The sequence below is a fragment of the Amphibalanus amphitrite genome, unplaced genomic scaffold, assembly GCF_019059575.1.
Source record: "Amphibalanus amphitrite isolate SeventyFive unplaced genomic scaffold, NRLGWU_Aamphi_draft 000311F_arrow, whole genome shotgun sequence".
In the NCBI taxonomy this organism is placed as follows: domain Eukaryota; kingdom Metazoa; phylum Arthropoda; class Thecostraca; order Balanomorpha; family Balanidae; genus Amphibalanus; species Amphibalanus amphitrite.
In genome coordinates, this window is record NW_024881806.1 from 426,360 (window position 1) to 447,309 (window position 20,950).

The following is a 20,950-nucleotide window of genomic DNA, read 5'->3' on the forward strand; positions in this document are numbered from 1 at the left end:
TCCGCCGGGACAAGAAACTGGCGGGGGGGGGGGGGCCGATTCGGCCCCCCCCTGAGATCTCGAGAACGAAGCAAGATAGCGACAAGCGGTAAACGGCATCGGATACGCACGGCCAAGATCTACAATTTTTACTAAGGTCATTTTCAGGTCAGGTCAAAGATGACGTCACAGGGGTCGAAAAAGTCAAAATGGCGGCACTAGATATGGAGAGAGTTTTTCTCGAATAACTTTCGAATTAGTCAAGATAGGAACAAACTATGGGCATCATCGTGATCCTCTCGTCAATCCGCATCGAATGATATATATGTTGACCTCGAAAGGTCAAGGTCAAAGGTTGACCTCAGGTCACGTGACCTCGAGGTCATCATGTATATCATTCGATGCGTCTTGACGAGCTGAACACAATGAGACCATCCACGCGTCTGTATCTTGTTCCTGTACGGAGTTATTGGCCAAAAACCTTTGGTGACCTTTGATGACGTCACATGACCTCACAGCTGCCCAACAGCAAAACAGACCTCAAGGTAGTGAAGGTTGATCGTATATGAAGTCATGTATGGTATATGGGGCCATTCCGACCCGTTTTAGTGGTAAAAACAGGGAGTTGATTTTTCCCCCATTGACTTATAATGGGGAGGTCGCGAAATTGACCTGACCTTAGGTCACCGATATCAAAATTCCGAGATATACAAATTGCACATACTGGTACCCTAACTAAACCCTGAAGAGAAGAAATTGATCGGTCAAAAACTCTAGCTCTGGCGTGATTGCAAACTTTTCTGAGGTAGCGTCACCAAACCGCCTCTGGTGACCTGACCTGAGGTCAGATCAACTCAAAATTTTCAGACATGTTGCGTAGAAGCCTTTTAGGAAAAGTCAGAAAATTTGAGCTTCCTAGCTCAACGCGTTTGGGAGATATAACCAAAAAACCTCAGGGGGGCTCCTGAGGCCCCCCCCCCCCCGCCAGGAATAGGGTTAAAACGTTCCATTGGAAGCGTATTGAGCTCACGTTACATTGAAATGTTACCATTCCTTTAGGCTTTAGCATGAACGATGCACATCTATCACTTAGTGTATTTTCCCGAAATGCATTATGTGCTATTTATCAAAGTATGATTATGTCGTAATGCAGCTTTCTAAAGACAACTGTAATGACAGTTGTATGAATAGTTGGAGTTTAAATGCTAGCGAGAATCATAAATCACAGTTAATTCGAATCCGGGATGCCCACAAAAGTGCTTTGAAATAAGCCGGCTAATATCGCATGCCCATCATCCTCCAAAACAGTAGTCCGTAAGCTCATATTCCGTGTCAATTGCTTCATCAAGACCGGGACTGCATTCCACGAAAAACAAACGATGCTCCACCCCCCTATCGCCCCTTGCAGTGTTTACCTAAGACCCAAATTCTTCTCCCGAGCAATCACCACACATCTCCGCGCCCGCAAGGATCACACACGGCGTTCAAAGTCGGCACTTTGGCGCAGTTTTGGGGGACCACCCTCGCGAAACACCTACCCGGTGACATTTGGCTCAGTGTGGTATAATTACACGTCTGCGACGGGCGGAGAGGGGCGGAGAGGGGCGGAGAGGATCTGTGACCGCGCTGTGACCGGGCTTTGTTCGCCGCCGGTGGTCGATTTACCCCAGGGCCGCCCACCGGGGGACAGACGACAGTCGCTGCCCGTCGGTCACCTGTTAGGTCTGGTTATTATCACCTCTCCACCCCAGTCCTCCGTCTCGCAGACTCCACACACCAGGCTCATCTTCTGGCATATGGCGAGCGCCCAGAGAATAACCTTCCAGGTATAAGAAACTGTCAACAGACTAGCACACTCGCCAGATGAACTCTCCTCTCCGTGTCGTTGAGGTCGCCAAACGGCCACCCACGATCGCCGGCACGCGTCCCGCTGGTCTCATGAGTCGCCTGTCGCGCGCATGAGTGACGCGGTGATGCGGTCAGTGACCAAAATGACGCAGCGTGCGCTGGGTATGCCGCCGGTGACGGACACATGACAGTGAGATGACGAGGGACAAGCCTAGGCTCAGATCGAACAAGATACGACCAATAGACGAAAAGCGGGAATGAGGGAATGAGCAGGACGGAGAAGGATTGGCCATGTGATGATGAACTTCAAGTGGATGGAGTTTGGTAACTCGGAAACAGTGGCTGCGAAGATTTATGCGTGAAGTGCTTTCCAGAAAAAGCATTATTTGTTTAAATCGTTTGAATTCACCGCCGGAACAAATACACAGAACTGTATTTGTTGCCACATTTAGGACCAAAACACAACTGTAAAATGAATTTTACTTCGGCTCTGGTATAATTACACATTACCTGGGCCTGTCATGTGCCCATCTTTACAGCACGACCGCCTCGTTCCCATTTACATATACATACATGAGCGGCCGCCAGACCGGGCCCGACCGACATGGCCACTTGTACTGAGCGAGGTGATTTCGTCCGGCGTTATGACGCCAATTACACGTCCAAATGGCCTGCCGGCCGCGGCGGACCGAGTCCGAGCTGCATTCCGGAGCGACGCTTCAGAGAGTGACGCCAACGGCCGAGAACGAGAACAGCACGAGAACAGCGGCCAGCGGTCAGCAACGGGCGGCCATCGACCAGCAACCAGCGGCCAGAGAACGGGCAGCGGTCAGCGAACAGCGGCTAGCAACTAGCAACCAGCGGCCAGCGACAAGAGGTGAACGGGTACAGTGCTCCGATTGCCGACACGAGAATAGCGGCCAGCAACCAACTACAACGGGCGGAGGTCATAGCCTTGAGGCCAGCAACCAGCGAGCAGCGGAGCGCCCCGACAGAACACCTACCAGAGATGGAACAACCAGCGACGAGCGCCAATCGGCCAGCGTCCCGACAGAACACTAACCCAACGGCCAGCGTCTGGCAATGGATGCCGGGCGGCCGCAGAATGGACGCTATGTCTACCATTGTGTTCCGTTTGTAGGTGGTAGTGCCGCCGAGACAGTATCATGGCGGCGGATCAGAGTGATGTGACGGGCGCCGGGAACACTTCGAGACAGGAGTGATAGGGAGGAATTTGGCGGCCCGACATACGATGAATTCCTAGATGAGGTTTTTGTGGGCTGTCAAGAAGGGCTTAGAACACTTGCCAGTTGTGATATTCAGTTTGCATAAAAATCAGTGCATTTGAACAGTCTGATATCCACTAACCACCTAACTGAACCGTGTGACCAGTCCATCCGGCAGTCAAATTATATATAGGTACCTATGTCGTCAGTAAGTAGAAAAATAACGTGACATATAAAGCCCAACATGGATCCATTCAAAGTAATCCTGTCAAGCTTCCACCTTTCCCTCACCCACCGTCTTAATCGCCCATCATTTCCAATACGCCGCCTCGGAAGCTGACTACCAACGCCCGACCAGCGCTCCACGCCTTCCATCAATATCGCTAGATGAGGCGCATTGTGAGCGCCGCGGCGGCGACCGATCAGCGGCGCCGCCCCCGCCCGCCCTGGGCGGCACGGTCCGCCCCGAGGAGGGAGGGCACGACAGCCCGACCGCGGGCACCGAATGAGGTCAGCGCAAGGACAGAGGGGCGGAGAAGGTGAGGGGAGAGGGACAGTCGGCTGAATCGTGGTGATTGACTCGGCCCTGTGGTTTGGTAAGGTCCTATCATAGTAGGTATTTGTGGTGGGTCAAACAGAATGGACATCACCTGACCACCGAGTTGCCGAGTTGCCGATCCCTTAGGTATTCCGTACGTATATAGGTACCTATTCATAGGAAGCTCCTACGCTTAAAATCTGGCTTAATTTCCTCCTCCAGAATATCGTAAGACTGCTTGAAAGCAAACGCATTCCGTAGCATAAGCCAAGTTTTTTGACAAATCACTTCATAAGTGTAGGTACCAGGGCTGCGGAGTCGATGGATTTTCGGCGACTCCGACTCCGACTCCGACTCCGGCTTTCAAAAACCAGCTCCGACTCCGACTCCGACTCCGGGCAGAATTGTCGACTCCGACCGACTCCAACTCCCGACTCCGACTCCGCAGACCTAGCAGGGCTGCAGAGTCGACATATTTTCGGTGACTCCGACTCCGACTCCGGCTCGGGTTTCTAAAATCGACCCCGACTCCGACTCCGACTCCGGTCTCAACTGTCGACTCCGACCGACTCCGACTCCGACTCCGACTCCGACTCCGCAGCCCTGGTAGGTACCCACGATTCTTTCCAAAACTCCGCCCTATAAGTAAACAGCCGAGCCCGAGACATTCGCCCGCCTATAGCAGCCGTTTCGCTCTCGATTTGAACACTTGCAGCGGCCGCGGGGCCGCGCCGGTCACGCTCCGACCCTGTGCGGCCAACGCGGCGCAGTGTTTTATGGTGATGTCATGATTGCTACTTTATAGCGTGCTCGGGATTTAGCGACGCCCTAAAACATCGATAATAATACGGTTGTGAAGACGTAAGGGCAGCCACGAGATGTGGCCCAAGTCGGAAATGCTGCACTGTTATTACCGAGGAATTTCTGTCGGATTTCCGTTTTATGAATCTCCTGAGTCATAAAGTGAGTCATACAAAAGTGGCGTTGTTATTGAAATGGCGAAATTTCGCGTCCATAACTTGTTAGCGTTATGAGAGCCAGACCGCTGATGGGGGTGTAAGCGACACGTTTTGCGCTCGTAAAACTCGGCTCGTGCATGGGGGTGGCCACATTCAAGACGCTCAAGGTAGATATGAACGTGAATGAGCTTCCAAACTGTCTAGTCTTTAGGTACGTCGTGTCGCCAAACGCATTTACACCTCAAAGAAGTTGTTAAGAAGCCACGATCATCCTAAGCGTGCCGACCGAGCATCTCGCCCATCTCGGAGACTTCAACGGACACAAGGCAAGCACCACCGCATGCGCCGGCCGCTGTCGCCGCGCGGGACACCCAGCGCCATCTCTGATCGATTCGCCGAACTACGGCCGTCGTTTCCGTGTCGGCAACGTAATGTTTGGCGATAATGGGTGCCATAAATAAGATTTACGCGTGGCCGGCACGCCATCTTGCCGTCGGGTGGTTCTGCGAAAACACTCGAACGCACATCCGTCCATTGCAGACCGCAAAACGGCCTATATGGCGAAGGCGCATCGTAAGTGTTGGCATTGCGGCCGCACAATGGCAGTGTTTCGGAACGGTTTGACTCGCGGCGGTCGTGCTGAGAGCGTGGCCGAGCCGTGCACACGGAGTGTTCCCGGGAACAGAGTGGCGTGATCAGTGACTCGAGCTGTTTCCAGGCGGGCGGACATGAGGGTGGGGCCGGCCGGTGAGCGTCTGTCAGTGGGGCGGGGCGGGGCCTCGGGCATTCCGGTGGAACTGGAGACAGTTGTGGTGACTGGTAGTGGCATCGATAAATCGCTGAGATAAAACTATTCGCGGTAGAATGACACAACGAAAACACTGGCAAAAGTCCCAACTATTATTTAGCTCGGCTTCGAAGCAAATTCATAATTCATTCATCCGATTCATGCATAATTTCTTAAAATCTGGATAATTTCTTTTCTAGAAACCGGTTGAGTAACGCACTAGTAAAAATGAATTGCCAATGACCGAATGTTCCATTTAAAAACAAGTTTCTGACCCCTGAGTATAAATTCGACAAAAAGCACAGCAGAGCTCACTGCGCCCCCGGGGTCCCTGCAGTCTCCCGCCGTGCCGGCTAACGCCGTTTGGCACGCTATCATTCACGAACATCCATCAAAGTCAAGGGATTCATTAAACGCACGAACAACCCAACACGGCACACTTTGTACCACTTGGCAAATTCTGACATCGTCAGCTAAATAAAACGGATGTGGATGCTCAAGCTTAGCTTGGCGTAACGTTTTATTTTGCACCTTTGATATTAGCCGCGCCTGTGCTTAATAGAAAAACTTCCATTCATCTCGAGAGGAACCCATCCAACATCCTTAAAAGTCTCGCTAGCTTCCAAGAACAGGTTTATTCTTAACTTACACAATAAAATCAGGTACTACCAAAAGTACACAGAGCTCTAATACCAAATGCTTCGGCAGTGTGGAATGCAAGACAGAACAGTGGTCATGAATCATCAGACGACAGAAATGCGGAACTGGAATGAAAAATGGGACTGCATGGGATACATGTCTGATCCACGTTTGTACACTGAACATCACGAAAACTAAACAAAACGAAGGGTCATGATTGAAGCGTGGCAGAGCTTTCCATACTCGACTCACGGCAGCATTTGGACTACAGTTGGGATGAGATTAACTCGCTCATTCTTGACTTCCTAACTCGCTTCCTAACCAACAGTCTTTTTCAACATCTGCATGGCGCAAGACAAGACACAGACCGCATCACTACACTGACTTTTAAGTAAGAAAGGCTACGACCACTCATTCCGGCAAAGACGAAATTCTCGCACAGCCAATCAGCATAGCAGGGATGGCACCATGTCACAAACTACGCATAAACAATGGCAGCCACGAGTGGCTCCTTTCTGGAAGGCCCTAAATTGGCCACTACAGCGCAACTGAAAAGGCACGTCTGTGATGCTACACTTCCTGAATGTTCGCCGTCCGTCTAATCAACCATCCCCTCAGAATCAGACCAGGGTCGGCGCATCCACCTCCTCGAGTTCCTTGAACACGCCGGCCGCCTCCTTGGGCTTCACCTGAGTCTTCTGCCCGTTCCAGGCGTCCAGCAGGTCGCTCCGGTCCAGCAGCTGATCCATCTCTTCGTCGGTGAACACGTGACCTCCGGCGCGCACCACACGGTGGTGCTGCCTCTCGCGCAGCAGTTGCAGCAGCTCCTCGGGCGACACGGGCGCCAGGCTAGTGCTCACTTGGTCCCGGCGACCCGACTTGAACTTGCCAGAGTGCATCACCATCTTCTCGAGCTTGCGCTTAGCGGCGGCGCGCTCGACGATGCGTTCGTCGATGGTGCCACCGGCGACCAGGCGGTACACGACCACCGGCTTGGTCTGGCCGATCCGGTGCGCCCGATCCTGCGCCTGCAAGTCGCACTGCGGGTTCCAGTCCGAGTCGTAGATGATGACCGTGTCGGCGCCGGTCAGGTTGATGCCCAGACCGCCGGCGCGAGTGGAGACGATGAACACCTTGACATCGGGGTCGGTGTTGAAGGCGGCGATGTTTTCTCGGCGGTCCTCGACGGCATCTGAGCCGTCCAGCCGCAGGAAGCTGTGGCCCTTCACGGTCAGGAAGTCGCCGAGAATGTCGAGCATCAACCGGAACTGGGAGAAGATGAGCACCTTGTGGCCGTCGGCGATCAGACGCTTCAACATCGCGTCCAGCACCATCATCTTGCCGCTCTTCTCGCCGACCTCGGGCACAAGGAGGTACTCCTTCGTTTCCGGGTCGATGGGATGCTCCAGCAGGAACGGGTGGTTCACCACATGACGAAGCACCATCATTAGACTCTGCATCGGCAGGTGCAAGCTGATGTTCTTCACCTTCTTCGCCGACGCAGTAGTCACGGCACGCGCTTCTTCCAGACCTTTGAGTCCGGCCATCCAGCGATCCTCGTCCTGGAGAACGTCACCAGAATCCGCGAACAGAAACTCGAAGTTGACCTTCTCCTTGCCAGCACGGCGCGGGCGGCCCTTTGCGTCCAGTTCTGGGGGCTTCTCCGGATCATCGCCGTGGCGCTTTCCCATCAGTTTGTCGATCGTCCTGTCCATCGCCGCCTTGTAGAGAGTCTCCTGGTCCTCGACGAGCGGGCAGTACACGAGAAGCTCTCGCTTCGGCGGGATCTGAAGATCCACGTCGCGTTTGACGCGGCGAAGCAGGAATGGCGTCAGGATCTTGTGGAGGGTGGACACCACCTGCTTCTCGCGCTCCTGGGCCACGATCTTGGCGTCGTCTTCCTCCGTGGTCATGCTGGTCACGTCGAACCACGACTCGAACACAGCAAGATCATCGAAGATCTCAGGAAGGAGGAAGTTCAGCAGCGACCACAGTTCGGCCAGGTTGTTCTGCAGCGGCGTGCCCGTCAGCAGCAGCCTGTTCACCGACGAGTAGCGCTTCAGCTCCTGCACCAGCCGACACTCGTAGTTCTTGATGCGGTGTCCCTCGTCGATGATCAGGTAGCGCCACTTGAACTGGCTCAGCTGACGTGCGTCGCGCATTATGAGTCCATATGAGGTAAGCACGACCGGGTGCACTGGGATGGAGCAGCCAGGAACGCGGTGGAACTTGGCGATCTGCGGGATCAGCTCGTCGCGGTTCGATCCGTGATACAGCACGACTGGGATGTCCGGACAGAATCGCTCGAACTCTGAGAGCCAGTTGGGCAGCGTGGACAGCGGCGCGGCCACCAGGAACGGGCCCACCACAGACTGCTCCACCAGGTAGGCGATCAGGCTGATGCACTGGATCGTCTTGCCCAGGCCCATCTCGTCGCCCAGAATGCAGTTGACGCCGTTCTCGAACATCACCTTGAGCCAGTGGTAGCCCTCCAGCTGGTAGTCTCTCAGCGTACCTCCTGTCAGCAGGCGGGGCTGGGTGCCATCGCCTGCCGACTCCTCCGTCGGCTCCCGCGCTCCCTCCGGCTCAGGCTCCGGCTGCGAGGGAGGCTTCGATTCCTGACTCGACGACTGACTGCCTCCCTGAGACTGGGAATCATCCTGCGAAGAGAGGACACTCTTGCGCGTCGAAGCGCGCTTCCTTCGGCCAGTAGCTGCCTTCTTCGCCGGCGGAGGTTCGGTGTCGTTTTCCTTGTTGGCCTGACGGCCCGACCTCCTCACAGGTTCGGCCGTCTCTTCCGTGTGAACACGCTTCTTGCCCCTCGCTTTCTGCTTCTCAAGTGTTTCCTTTAGCTTCTCATGCTGGTTGTCGATCTTATCCACCAGGTACTTCACATAGAACTGGCTTGTGTTTAACAGCCGTAGGAGACGTTTGAAGCGCGCTTCACGCTCCTCATGCTGGTTGCGGAGTTCCACCTCACGCATGGTTCGTGCTGTCTCACGCTCGTTTTCGGCAGCGATGCGCTGCTCCTCAGCCACCCAGTCTGGGTCGATGTCGGGCCCGAGCGTGGCGTCCGTAGGTTCGGCTGGCTCACACAGACCAGTCTGGGGAGAACTTCGCGAGGAGCCTTCGCCAGCAGTGGACGAGTCGTCACTACGCTTGTCCGAAGCGCCGTCGTCCGCGTCCTCCGTGGAAGGATCCCCACCTTGCGATGACGTGGAAGGATCCCCGCCTTGCGATGACGTGGAAGGATCCCCGCCTTGCGATGACTCGGGCGATGTCTCACCTTTGTCCGAAGCAGAAAACGACGGCAGAGGGTCCTCTGGATCATCTTCTACTGCTGGAACAGCCGTAGTCGCTTCTGTGGTTTCTTTTAGCGTGGAACTCTCAGGTGTTTCTCCACAGACGTTTGGTGAAGCATTTTCCATAGCATTTGACTCCTTAGTGGCAATGTCAGCCTGAGCCTTTACAGCGCTTCTCGGCTTCCTTGGAGGCATCCTGTGGCCGAACCTGGAAAGAACGACAAACTATTACTCCTAAAACTATTAAAGCAGCTTTGCAACATGTTCCTGTAACATATCAAATTGATCAGACATTAGAATATGCATTATGTACGATCAAAGTTATGGAAATATGCCTGGCACCTCAAATGATCTTGAATTGCTAGATTGATGAAAAACAAAAGCCAAAGACAGAAATATCCCAATCCACCAACATACATCTCAGCCTGTGCCAGCTGCCCCTACAGTCACTGAAACTTGCATATCAAGCTGCAGGATTGTAATCATAGATGTAATTGATACCAAGATTCATATTACAAAAAAAGGTAGAACATATCGATGTTATGCATGGAAGTCTCCTGATATAGTGGCAAACAGTTTGAGGCCGTTTGTTTGTTTATTGGGGCTTTAGGGCGAGCCAACTACTGAGGTCATTTTGCGTCCATACAGTTTGAGGCTGAAAAACAGCAAAATGTTAGCCTAAAGGGCATAAAGCTCTAATCAGCCTGAGGGCACCTCAAACTAGAGGGCTGAATTTCACCCTGCCACTAAAAGACTAAGCCCAGTGAATAGTGACACTCAGTCAAGCATGTAGCCAGGATTCAGGGGTGGAATTATTTTGCTCGAGGCAGAATAAGGGTACCAGACCAACTACTAAGATTCTACACTCGGTTGTGCAGTGACCATAAATGACTTTCCAGACAGAAACATGTGGTATAATTCCTGGCAAATCTGATAGCAGGAAGCTCTGTGATAGGTAGCATTTCTTGGCTCTCATTGGTAACCACAAACACATGTGAACTTGACCAATGCGAAGCCTTAATGTGCCAGAAAGCAGGAAGCCTGAGCCCTGTTTGCCCCTTGTTTATTTATCAGCAGACTTATGATGTCAGCAGTCTGTTTAAGTCATCACTGTGTAAGCTACACGCAATGTGAATGAGACATTTACAACACATGTGGTTGACTGTAGTTTGGCCCGTCAGCAGCCTACATCAGCATACGTCAGCAGCCTGCGTGCATTTCTCAGCCTCTCATTAGTCACCAGCACAGCCCCTTCAAAACAGTAAACCACCTAGTGGGCTGTAGGGGGAGCTGTTTTGGCAGTGGCAGGTTAACAAGGCTATGCTGAGTAAAAAACAGCAACCAAACATTAAACAACACCATTCAATTCTTACTGAGTTGAAAGAGGGCTTAACTTTTTCTTTGGTGGATCATCATAGTTACATAGGTACATAGGAAAATTGTCTTTCAGCATATTGAACCAAATCATGTCTGAAATAAATCATTGACCCTTCCACAAATCCACACTCTCGTTAGCGTTACACTCGCACAAGGTCTCAGCTGACAGCTCTGCGGACCAGCTGGGAATGGATGGTTGAAGACAACCATTGAACCAGGACATGAGGAACACAACATTGATCTATGCTGAAATAGCTCGAAGTTCGAACAGAGGACCAGCATAAGTACTTATCACATTGGCACTATTTACAAAGATTATACACATCGACATGCACACAAACACCATAAAACTGAAGTTTTTACTTACAACTTCTTTCTCGTCCCCCCACTATGGCAAGCACGTAAAGCTTGAGCGAACAAGAAGTAACCAAAGAAAGTCCGGTAGTGATTATCTCAAAGAAAAACTGAAAATTAGCCAGCCAGTGCCAGCCAGTCAACCAAGAAAATAATTACAACAACCAAACAATTACATAACACAAATTCGCGCCAAATATATATGACCAAACAAATCGTAACACAAAATATGATGAAACTGATGACGACAAAGATAACGTTGCTTACTTTTCAGATATTAACCTTTTGTTTCTCTCTCCTGACTTTTTCAAAGTTTCCGTTCATTTCAAATATAATATTATATGCATATCAAAATCATCATGTGCTTTTACAATTTTAAAATGCACTCAAAAATTGCTCATCAGGTTCCTAGCGGATTTATTTTCCAAAGCCTATGACGTCATCTTGTATATGTTATTTAGTAATATGCAGGTTTTTAGTTATTTACTCCCAGTTGTGATTTATCGGCCTTGATATCGATATTGAGAAATTTGAAGAATTTCTGTTTCATTTTATGGGATATTATTCTTGCTTGAACGATGCAAAAAACATGCAAAATGCTGGAGTCTTTTAGTTTTTTCGTTGTTGCACTGAACTCTATAATGTGGAATGCGCATCGGCCGCCAAATGGTGTCCAACGGTGCCGCCATGTTGCGCAGACCAGAAAGCGGCCGCCGCCTGTGCTGGGGAATAGGGAATTCGGGACCTCGATTTACGTTTGCGGTCGCTGCATCCGTTACGCTCAAGCTATGTGGACACGGAACCCGGCATCTTACGCAGAATTGAGTGGAGAACAAGATGAAATCCTAAAAAATCATCAGCTATAAGGAACTAATACGTTAAACCCTTATAAGTCAATGGGGAAATATGAAAATTGTTATTTTGGCGCCGAGAATGATCTGAAACTATCTCAAGCATATAAAATCATGATTTCATGCACTCTTTGCAAGGTTCTATGCTTCATATTTGCATTGTTGCCCTTGCGTGACGTCATTTGTGACGTCACAAGGGTCACCATTTTTCTTCGATAACTCCCGATCAAATTGAGCTAGCGAGTCGGGAAAGCCACCAATGGACTCAGGAAGACCTGCCAAATCGAATGATATGCGACATGACCTCTTTCGACCAACTTCGTGACCTGGGGGTGCTGACCTGACCTTGACCTGAGGTCAACACCCTAAGTTGATCTGACACGAACAAAAAGTATATCACTCGATTCGCCTGAGCTAGCTGAACACGATGATGCCAAAATCGCGGCTCTACGGCCATTTTTGGCGAAGTTATTTACGAAAAACCGAACCCGTGCCTTAGATCACTTGACCTGACCTCAGAGGTCACCGGTTGACCTGAGACCCTTACAGCGGGTTCCTACCAGTCACTCTGCATTATACTTTGCCGCATACGACCACTTTACCGCTTAATTCTAGTTTAATTAGCGGTGCATTAGCGAGGTGGGTTCAGTCAACCCCCTCGGCCGGGGCAAATGTAGGTCAGGCGAGTAAATTTGAGGAATTCTGAAGATACGATCGTGTTCCCCACTCAATTCTGCGTAAGATGCCGGGTTCCGTATCTACGTAACTTGAACGTAACGGATACGGCGGCCGCAAACGTAAATCGAGGTCCCGAATTCCCTATTCCTCAACACAGGCGGCAGCCGGTTTCTGGTCTGCGCAATATGGCCGCCACCGTTAGACACTACAGCCAATAGGGTTGAAGCGGCAGCATATTTACGTCTGGACAACGAGTTGCGTTGGAGAGGCCGGAAATAGTGGCGATTTCAGGACCGCAAGAATGGACCGTCATCGGAATGATTCTTTTTTAAACCGTGCACTGTTTTCGGCCCGAATTTAATAGTTACTACAAAATATTTTGTAATTACGTTTCCACCAAGAATGAATGCCATCAGGGCTGAAATTTTACCACTTTTGCATTTTGTCAAGAAGCATATAGTGCTGTTATATTGCAGTTTTAGCGCGTTTGTTACAAAATATGAAGCGAATAAGCGTCAGTGTAATTCATCCAAAATTCATCAGTGCCAGAAGTTAACTTGAGGGGAAGCTATGCTAATTGCTCTTGTTCATCCACTAGAAGTTATTAAATATTTTGCCTTGTGTATTCCAAAAGGAGAGGGAACTATTTTATTTGTGCCTTCATGTCAGAATTGAAGGTTGATCATTAAATTTTCAAGGCAGTTTACAAACAAGCTGAAGCATTTGGTCTTTCTCGTATATAAGCAGTGGCTAAGAAGAAAAGGTTGATAAATCCTGATCCTGAAGTTCAGTCATCGTACCTCAACTTGACAGCAAGATCCCCAAGGACAGAGGATACCTATATTCTATACCTGTCCTGTAAATCAAAGCATTTTTGTGCCTGCAAAGGCTTAAGTTCTTTGTGGTGTGTTCGGAGTGAGGCTATATGGCCGTTTTTGTTGTATTGGAGATTGAATATAACTGTGACCCTGTGCTTGTTTGTATACTTACTATGGTCAAACAGGGAACAGCACATTCACATAACATATTCACCTAGCACCTAACTCATAGCTGTACCCTGCAGGATCTGTACTTGTTCATGTCTCGAGCATTAACAAAGCACTTAAGTAGCTTAGCAATCATTTCCCACATTTTCTGAGCATCTAACATGACATACATCAGTGCAGAGCAGCTTCAGAGAAGAAACACTTTAAATGCACAGACTCACACCAGCCACCCAATGAGCCAGTTCCTCAGTTGACTGTTTCCCTGGATGCAGCTTGGCAAGGTGAGCTAACTATTGGCAAGTTGAAGGTTAGCAGGTAAGATTGAGTTAGGGTGACTACCTACCTATAACTGGGTGCTACTGCTATGCAGGTCTTGGGTAGGCTGCAAATATGTGTGATGATTGAGGTTAGGTCAGCTGTCAGGTTATTCAGGCATGCTCATTGCTCAGGTCACATTTTTATGGACACTTGGCAAATTAAAAAAACTAACATAACCTAATCTAAGCTAACCCGACTAAACCTACACAACTGCTGACTATAGGAACCAAGCACCTACCTACTTGTGCCTACATCTCATACCATGTCAAAGTAGAGTTCCTTGGTGGAAGATTACCCTCAGTACTTTTTATCCCAGCCCTGTGAAGAAAACTAATACTTCTAAGCTCTGAGTCACTGCTGGCCATCCACAGGAAGAAACGCTGAGACTGAGAGCTTTGCCATTGTATATTGGACCAACAATCACTATCACGAATGACTATGAACACATTATATGATCACATCGTTGCATGGGTTGTCACATTGACAAGTTAATAATAATCCTTTTTTCAAGAAATACAGTAATGATTAACATCAAAATCAACATAAAGTGGATCTAGTGATCCAAGCTTTCTCCTCCAGTAGCAATGGAATGATCGCATGTTTCATTTGCCAGACACTGAGTACCTGATGCACATTACAATCTGCATAGCATCTAAGCATAGTAAAGCTGCCAAAGTCCATTAATTCTAGATTTTTAAATGGATAGCACTAATTTATCTTCCTGTTGTAAGTTAACATTCAATATTCATACCAATACATCAATATGCGCAGTGCGCTCATCAGTCAACATTGACATTTTCTGGCATGATCCTGCTCAGCGCGCTAGTCTTCAGAGTTCAGTATTGCTCCAAGATCTGCAATATTATAGCTTGTTTTCGGCCAATAAGCTCTTTTAATTTTACTTTTTCTTGCTGATATATGAGCCCGTTTAACTTGCGTTTATCAACCAAAATTTCATAACTTCAAGTTCAACTTGATATTGATATTGCTCAGGAGTCAGGACCTTTGTCAGCCTCCTGGATACTTCGGATTGTATTCAGTCACATGCTTCTTAAATATGATATAAGTCAATCTTAAGGGATTCAAAACATCCAACAAAACGACGTACAAGAGTACGGAAGCCACCAGATAAACTTAAAAATGGCCTTGGAACAGAGCCAAGTGGTGCTCCATTTGTTTGTTTACAATGATTGTAGTACGCGTATTTTTAGGACTCTGACGGTCGGCTTATAAAAAATGAAACGTTTTTACAAAAGTTGTAGGGCAAGTAATATTTATCTTAAAGAACTAAAATATTAAAAAGCAAAACACTATGAAATACATGAATCGGAACCAAAAAATAACAAAAAAATCCAGCCCAATCACCGGCTCCTAAAACTGCGACAAAATCAGCACTTTTCCCCGCAACTCGTTGTCCAGACGTAAATATGCGAAGCGGCATTGCTCCCCTGTGCGTTGTTGTTATGCTGCGAGACTTTTGACATATTTGACGCAGTTGCGACAATCCGACTTTGACACATGTCCTACTGAAGCCGTCACATTTAGGTCCGGTATTTCATGAATTTCTTGGCTATTTTGTTCCAGATTTGGTTATTTTGAGTGGAAATTACGTTTTATGGTATAATTTTATCTTTCAATAGATTTCCTTCGAAGTTGTATGCCATAATATCCGTTGAATATGCATAAATATGGAATGAAACAGCATCTGTCGGCTGAGGCTTTCTTTCCTGCATCATTGTAATATATTATTGTTTTTGTGATTACATTAGTAATTGGCTCATGGAGATATCTTCAAGGAGTTTTTGCCTATTTGTCTTACATAAGTAGAGTAAATACACATTACAAAAATCACAATCTCCTATACCCGCAGATTTACAAAAGTGGTCCTCATGCCAGGCTGTGAGGTTTACTGTACCCGTCAAAAAGTTTCTCCAATTTCCAAAAAACCCTTGGCTTTTATTCCTACCCTTCCCTGTCAGTTCAAAACAAATTTTTCTTATTTATAGTCAAAGTTGATAATTTTTCATTCTAAAAAAGTTTAAATGTTATTTTTCAGTTTGAGTTTCAGTTTCAATTTCAGGTGCCATTGGGGGTATTTGCTTCAAATGGCACCCCTGAATGATTTGCTAGTGATCTACTACGCCAGACACAACATAAGTCCCACTTTTATTGTATCTGTGGACCATTTGGAGATCTTTTTGTAGGTACCAACAAGAAGCTTATTGGGCACATGAGGGTTGTTTGATTTCTAATAGGGTCCTTTTTGCAATGTATTTTAGGGGAAATAAGTTTAGAAGCTCAATGGCATTGTATGGTAAAATAGTTTTGCTAATTTAAAGATAAGATTTTGAGCCAATAAAGCTCTGAAACTGGCTCCAGTGTTTTTTTTTTTTTTTTGCTCTTACATTTATCTCATCCATATGCATTCATTGGTTCTAAATCTTTTCACACTCATTTTGCCTGAATCTCATCACTTATTGTTATTGATTTTAAAACAAAGTCACTGAAAGGAAACTTGGTGACTAACCTTTGACTAAAGAACCTGTACCTCTGTGCTAAAAATGTTACATTTACTTCATAATTGAAATTCCAATTTCATGAAAACTTTTCGTTGTGAAACATCAATCCTTACCTAACCTAACCTAATGCCTACTTCTGAAATGAAACATAAAAAATGGTAGCAGACTTGCCTTGATGTCCCAATGTTTATGTGGGGTTGACCTCAACCATTTTTCTTCTCCCAGCCTTTAGCCTAAATCAATGTCTTACAGCAACAAAATGTAACAATGCAGTTTTGACTAACCCATTCTCTCTCTCTCTCCTCTGTGTGACAGACTAGTCCGCCGCCGCCATGCCGCCGAAGAAGGCCGCAGAGCCCGAGAAGCGGGCGCTGATCGGGCGCGTGGGCACAAACCTCCGGATCGGTATCGTCGGACTGCCGAACGTCGGCAAGTCAACCTTCTTCAACGTGCTCACCAAGTCGCAGGCCCACGCGGAGAACTTCCCCTTCTGCACCATCGACCCCAATGAGAATAAGTATACTTTTGAATGGGTGGGGGGGGGGGGGGGTAGGACAGGACTGTGACTGTCTGTTTTTTTTTTTTTAACAAGAGTGAGCTTTATTGTGAGCGGGCCTTATGTCAATGATTCTTTTGTTTAGAGTGCGACAAACTTGATCGCATGGTGAAAGATGTTTCAGGTGCTATATTACGTCGTTACGATAAGTTTTTTATGCGTGAAGAAATGATGCAAATCTTCCTTATCTTAATGACCGTGTTCATTTAGTTCTCTATCCTGAATGCATAGAAGCACATTCTAGACCGAGAGAAGCCCTTATCCCCCCCCCCCCCCTCCCCCGTTTCGTCCTGCCGCCAGCTTTGACACACATTTGGAGACTTTCAGTCGCCTCCCGCCGTATCACCTGGTCACTGTCACGACACGGTGACACGCCTCGCCAGCAGCGGGCCCGCCCTGACCCGCCCCCGCCCCGCGCCCGCCCCCGCCCGGGGCAGCGGACGTCCGTCCACCGTCCACCCACCGCCCTGCGTATATTATTACCTCCGTGCGCTACAGTTGCGCCGTATGATTTATCCGACGGCTCGACGGTCATTACGACCGACACAATGACAAGTTTCTGGGCGACACGTACGCATTTGGCTGCGTCTTGCCGGCTGGCCAGGAGCAGCAATTTGGTTGTGATTGTGGCGGCGGGGCCGTGTGTCGCTCGCCAGTGACCGACAGTCGAGTACAGAAGGTGCGACAGAGAGCCGACGGTGCGATGTCGGTCGGTGCGTGGCTTTGACGTGATCCGAGGGATCTGTGGTGATATCTGGTGGTCTGTGACGTTCTGTGACGATCTCTAGAGATCTTGGTGAACTATGTGGTGGTCTATGGCGTGTGACAGTCATCGGGGCCGCATTGTGATGTCTCTCGGTGGTTTGTAATCCACTGTGACGGTGGCGGCTATCTCCATGAAGACGACAGTAGATGTATCGGTGGACTACCAGGCGCCGTCGAGTCAAACGCTCACGGAGAACACCGGTGGAGGCGTGACGCCTACTCGCCTGGCTTACTGCTTCACTGCTCGAACGATGGCGGGGATGGTGGAACGGCTGTGGGAAAGGGGTCGAAAGGATGGTTGAGAGCTCCGATCGCACCGATAGCTGGAGGATGAGTGAGCTCGCCTGCTAGGTCCCGCCAAGAGGGCGGTGACCCGCTTGCCGGTTCACGAAGTCATGACCGGCTGTGAACTTGGCCGTGGGCTTATTTTGAGAAGTAAGCTCGATAGAATCGGGAAGGAGATTCAGATCTGCTTTGGCGGCGGAAGCGATGCATTTTGACGCCGTCGACCCGCGAAAAGGACACATGACGTCACGGAATACATGTGTTTGACGTCATCAATCGGACATGTGACGTCAGGGAACGAATATGTGACGTCACACAATGAAGAAATTACGTTACCAAGGTCATACACCGAGTAATTGAGTTAATGTCAAGTGGCTTATTAGGACGTTATGGCTTTAAACCTAAAACGCGCTAAAAAATTGGTTCTGGTTGACAATGGCTTACCTTGTCACTCATACACCCCCTCTCTGGCTCTGCCGAGTCCCCTCCACTTGGACTAGTGTCAGTTGGTCTAGTATCATTTGGGCTAGTTCATTTGGTCTAGTGCTTTATTTGGTCTAGTGCCACTTGAGCTAGCTTCATTTGAGCTATAGTCTGTTCCATATCAAGTTTGCAGTCGGAGTTTCTTCGGCAGATCGCTCCTCCGCTCAAAAATTTTCGTCTTAAAATGTAAGAGCTGTATAGGCTGTATATACAGAAATCACGCACTGCTTTCAGCAGGGCACTTCGGCTGCAAGCTTGAAACGGAACAGAGTATAGTGTCATATTTGGTCTAGTTCATTTGTGCTAGTTCCCGAAATTTATTTGAAATCTAGCTTATTTGAAAATTTATTTGAAAGAAAACTAGCTAACTCAAAGTCCATGATGCCAAAGGCACTAGCTCAAATGAATGGCACTTTGGCACTAGCTCAAACGAAACTAGCCAAACTGGCGCTAGACCAGCTGAAGCACTAGACCAATTGCACTAGCTCAAAAGGCACTAGACCAAATGATGCTAGACGAAGAGAGTGGCACCCGGCTCTGCCCTATGTCGGTTTATAGCCGGCCCCTTCCCGCTACAGACTCCCGCTCCCACTATCCAGTCACACTTCCTCACCTTTCGATCAAACGGCGTACAAACCTTTGGTACTTCTCCGAAAGCATCCACCGTACGAAGCGCTTTGTAGCGGTGTGGGTTACCTTTCCGTTTTCCGTAGTCGGCAAGAAAGCCAAAATCACTGTTCGTTCATAGGTCGGTACTCTGGCGCTCAGCCAACAGAGAGAATGCCGCCCGAGGCGAAATGATGACGTCACAGTCCGTCGACGGGGAACGCGCGCGCGCGCGCCTCTCTCTCTCTCTCTCTCTCTCTCTCTCTCTCTCTCTCTCTCTCTCTCTCTCTCTCTCTCTCTCTCTCTCTCTCTCTCTCTCTCTCTCTCTCTCTCTCTCTCTCTCTCTCTCCCTCCCTCCCTCCCTCCCCCCCCCCGTGGTTTCTGATATCCGTTCGGTGGTGAGCGCTACAACACAACACCATTAGATGGTGCGATTTACCTAAGATTTCAGTAAGATTGTTGTTGATGCTAACGGATTGCAAAGCCACGTAACAACAATCGTGTGGGTGGATAACAGTCGCCTACATGATTCTCTGTTTTGGAGAGAACGGAACGCAAAACCACGACTCGGGGATCGTGATTCATCATTGATGGTGTTGTTTTCCTCACATTAGCGTACAATGCTGAGTAACCGGAGATGTAACGGCGAGATTGTGCATAACTGCTCACTGTGCAGTGTGCATCAGTGTTACCGGTATCCCGACGAACAAGACATTGACGTTTGACGTTGCTGTTATTTGTTAGGGGATATGCTTATATGGAAAGGCGTAAAGCTCTATGTCATTCACATTAACCTATGTCTTACTTTGACTTAACGATGTCACTGTATCTTTGACCTGACCTGATGTCCTTTATCAGCATCCGTTACCCGATGACAGGCATTGTAGCCCACCGTAGCCTAGTAGTGTGACCAAGTTCCCAACATCACCAATACCAAAATCGATCAATGCACTAATATCAGGAGTCCAATACTGACTGACGTTCCATTACCTGACCCAACGAAATCCATGTGCGACCCATCTGGTCTACCGTGACTCGTTCAGCGCCCTGTTTCGGTTTGTTCGGACGCTTCTGACCTCGACTCTGTTTCAGGCACGTCGTGTCCCGGTGCCGGACGCCCGGTACGACTTCCTGGTGGAGCACTACAAACCGGCCAGGTCAGTCCACGCGGTCTAAACCGTCTCGGTCAGACATCTTTCACCTCTCTTGCCGTATCTCGGCTTGTGTGTGGTGCTTTGTGCGTGACTTTGCTACCGGGGAAGTCTTAACCCGCGCCCCGTAGGGCTACCGGCGGACCCTACCACCCGTAGGGGGGGGGGGGGGGCGTTTCGGCCCCCCCCCCCTAAGATCTCGGAAAGTTACCGGCCGATTTTCAAAATTCAAACGGCGTTTGATAGCCCTACCCGGGAACTACCTTGTGACCAAATTTCATTGACCTAGGTCAAACCGATGACGTCACAGGTCAGGTCAAAGGTCAGATTTTCACCGTTCACAGGCAATTCAAGAAATGTGCTGTGAAATCGAGTAAATTGGTAATTTATTGAAAACCATCGATGGTATATTGTTCGTCAAACACATACTTTGCTATCTGAGGTCACTGATACCAGGTCAGGTCACAGCGAGGTCAGGTCACCGGGGGTCACAATATGAATGTGTCGTGTGATACATGTTTTATGGTCCATTTTACATGACAAATGCGATTATGTGGGTTAGGCAGCCTTTGGGGCCAGCCTAGGTCACGTTTTGGTGAAGGTCAGGTCAAGGTCAGGTCAAATTAGGTCAAATTTCAAAGTTGATATTTTTGCATAAAATGGGTATCCATTCGATGCAGCTCGTCACGGGGAGTCTAATGGTGGTCTTTGTTTTGCTCTACGAGTTCTACGAGTTCTAGAAT

General features: G+C 48.9%; 2 protein-coding genes across 5 annotated transcripts in view; one reads left to right on the top strand and one right to left on the bottom strand.

The window, feature by feature from the left end:
- Positions 1-5,953: 5,953 nt before the first annotated feature.
- Positions 5,954-11,307, bottom strand: LOC122388148 (lymphocyte-specific helicase-like). Its single transcript, XM_043378971.1, has 2 exons — positions 11,023-11,307; positions 5,954-9,486 (listed from the first exon to the last, which is right to left on the bottom strand). Exon 2 carries the CDS (start codon positions 9,471-9,473, stop codon positions 6,597-6,599), a length of 2,877 nt encoding a protein of 958 aa, XP_043234906.1. The 5' UTR covers positions 9,474-9,486; positions 11,023-11,307; the 3' UTR covers positions 5,954-6,596.
- A 187-nt stretch (positions 11,308-11,494) lies between these two features.
- Positions 11,495-20,950, top strand: part of LOC122388150 (obg-like ATPase 1) — a 49,161-nt gene continuing 39,705 nt past the window's right edge. Inside the window, exons 1-4 of one of the 4 annotated variants that reach the window (XM_043378973.1) lie at positions 11,495-11,628; positions 15,296-15,387; positions 16,677-16,874; positions 20,153-20,213. In XM_043378973.1, coding sequence (XP_043234908.1) covers positions 16,694-16,874; positions 20,153-20,213 — 242 coding nt within the window. In that variant the 5' untranslated portion in view covers positions 11,495-11,628; positions 15,296-15,387; positions 16,677-16,693. Of the gene's footprint in view, positions 11,629-15,295; positions 15,388-15,408; positions 15,461-16,676; positions 16,875-20,152; positions 20,214-20,950 lie in introns of those variants that run through there. The other 3 variants (XM_043378977.1, XM_043378974.1, XM_043378976.1) reach the window with 3 other exon arrangements.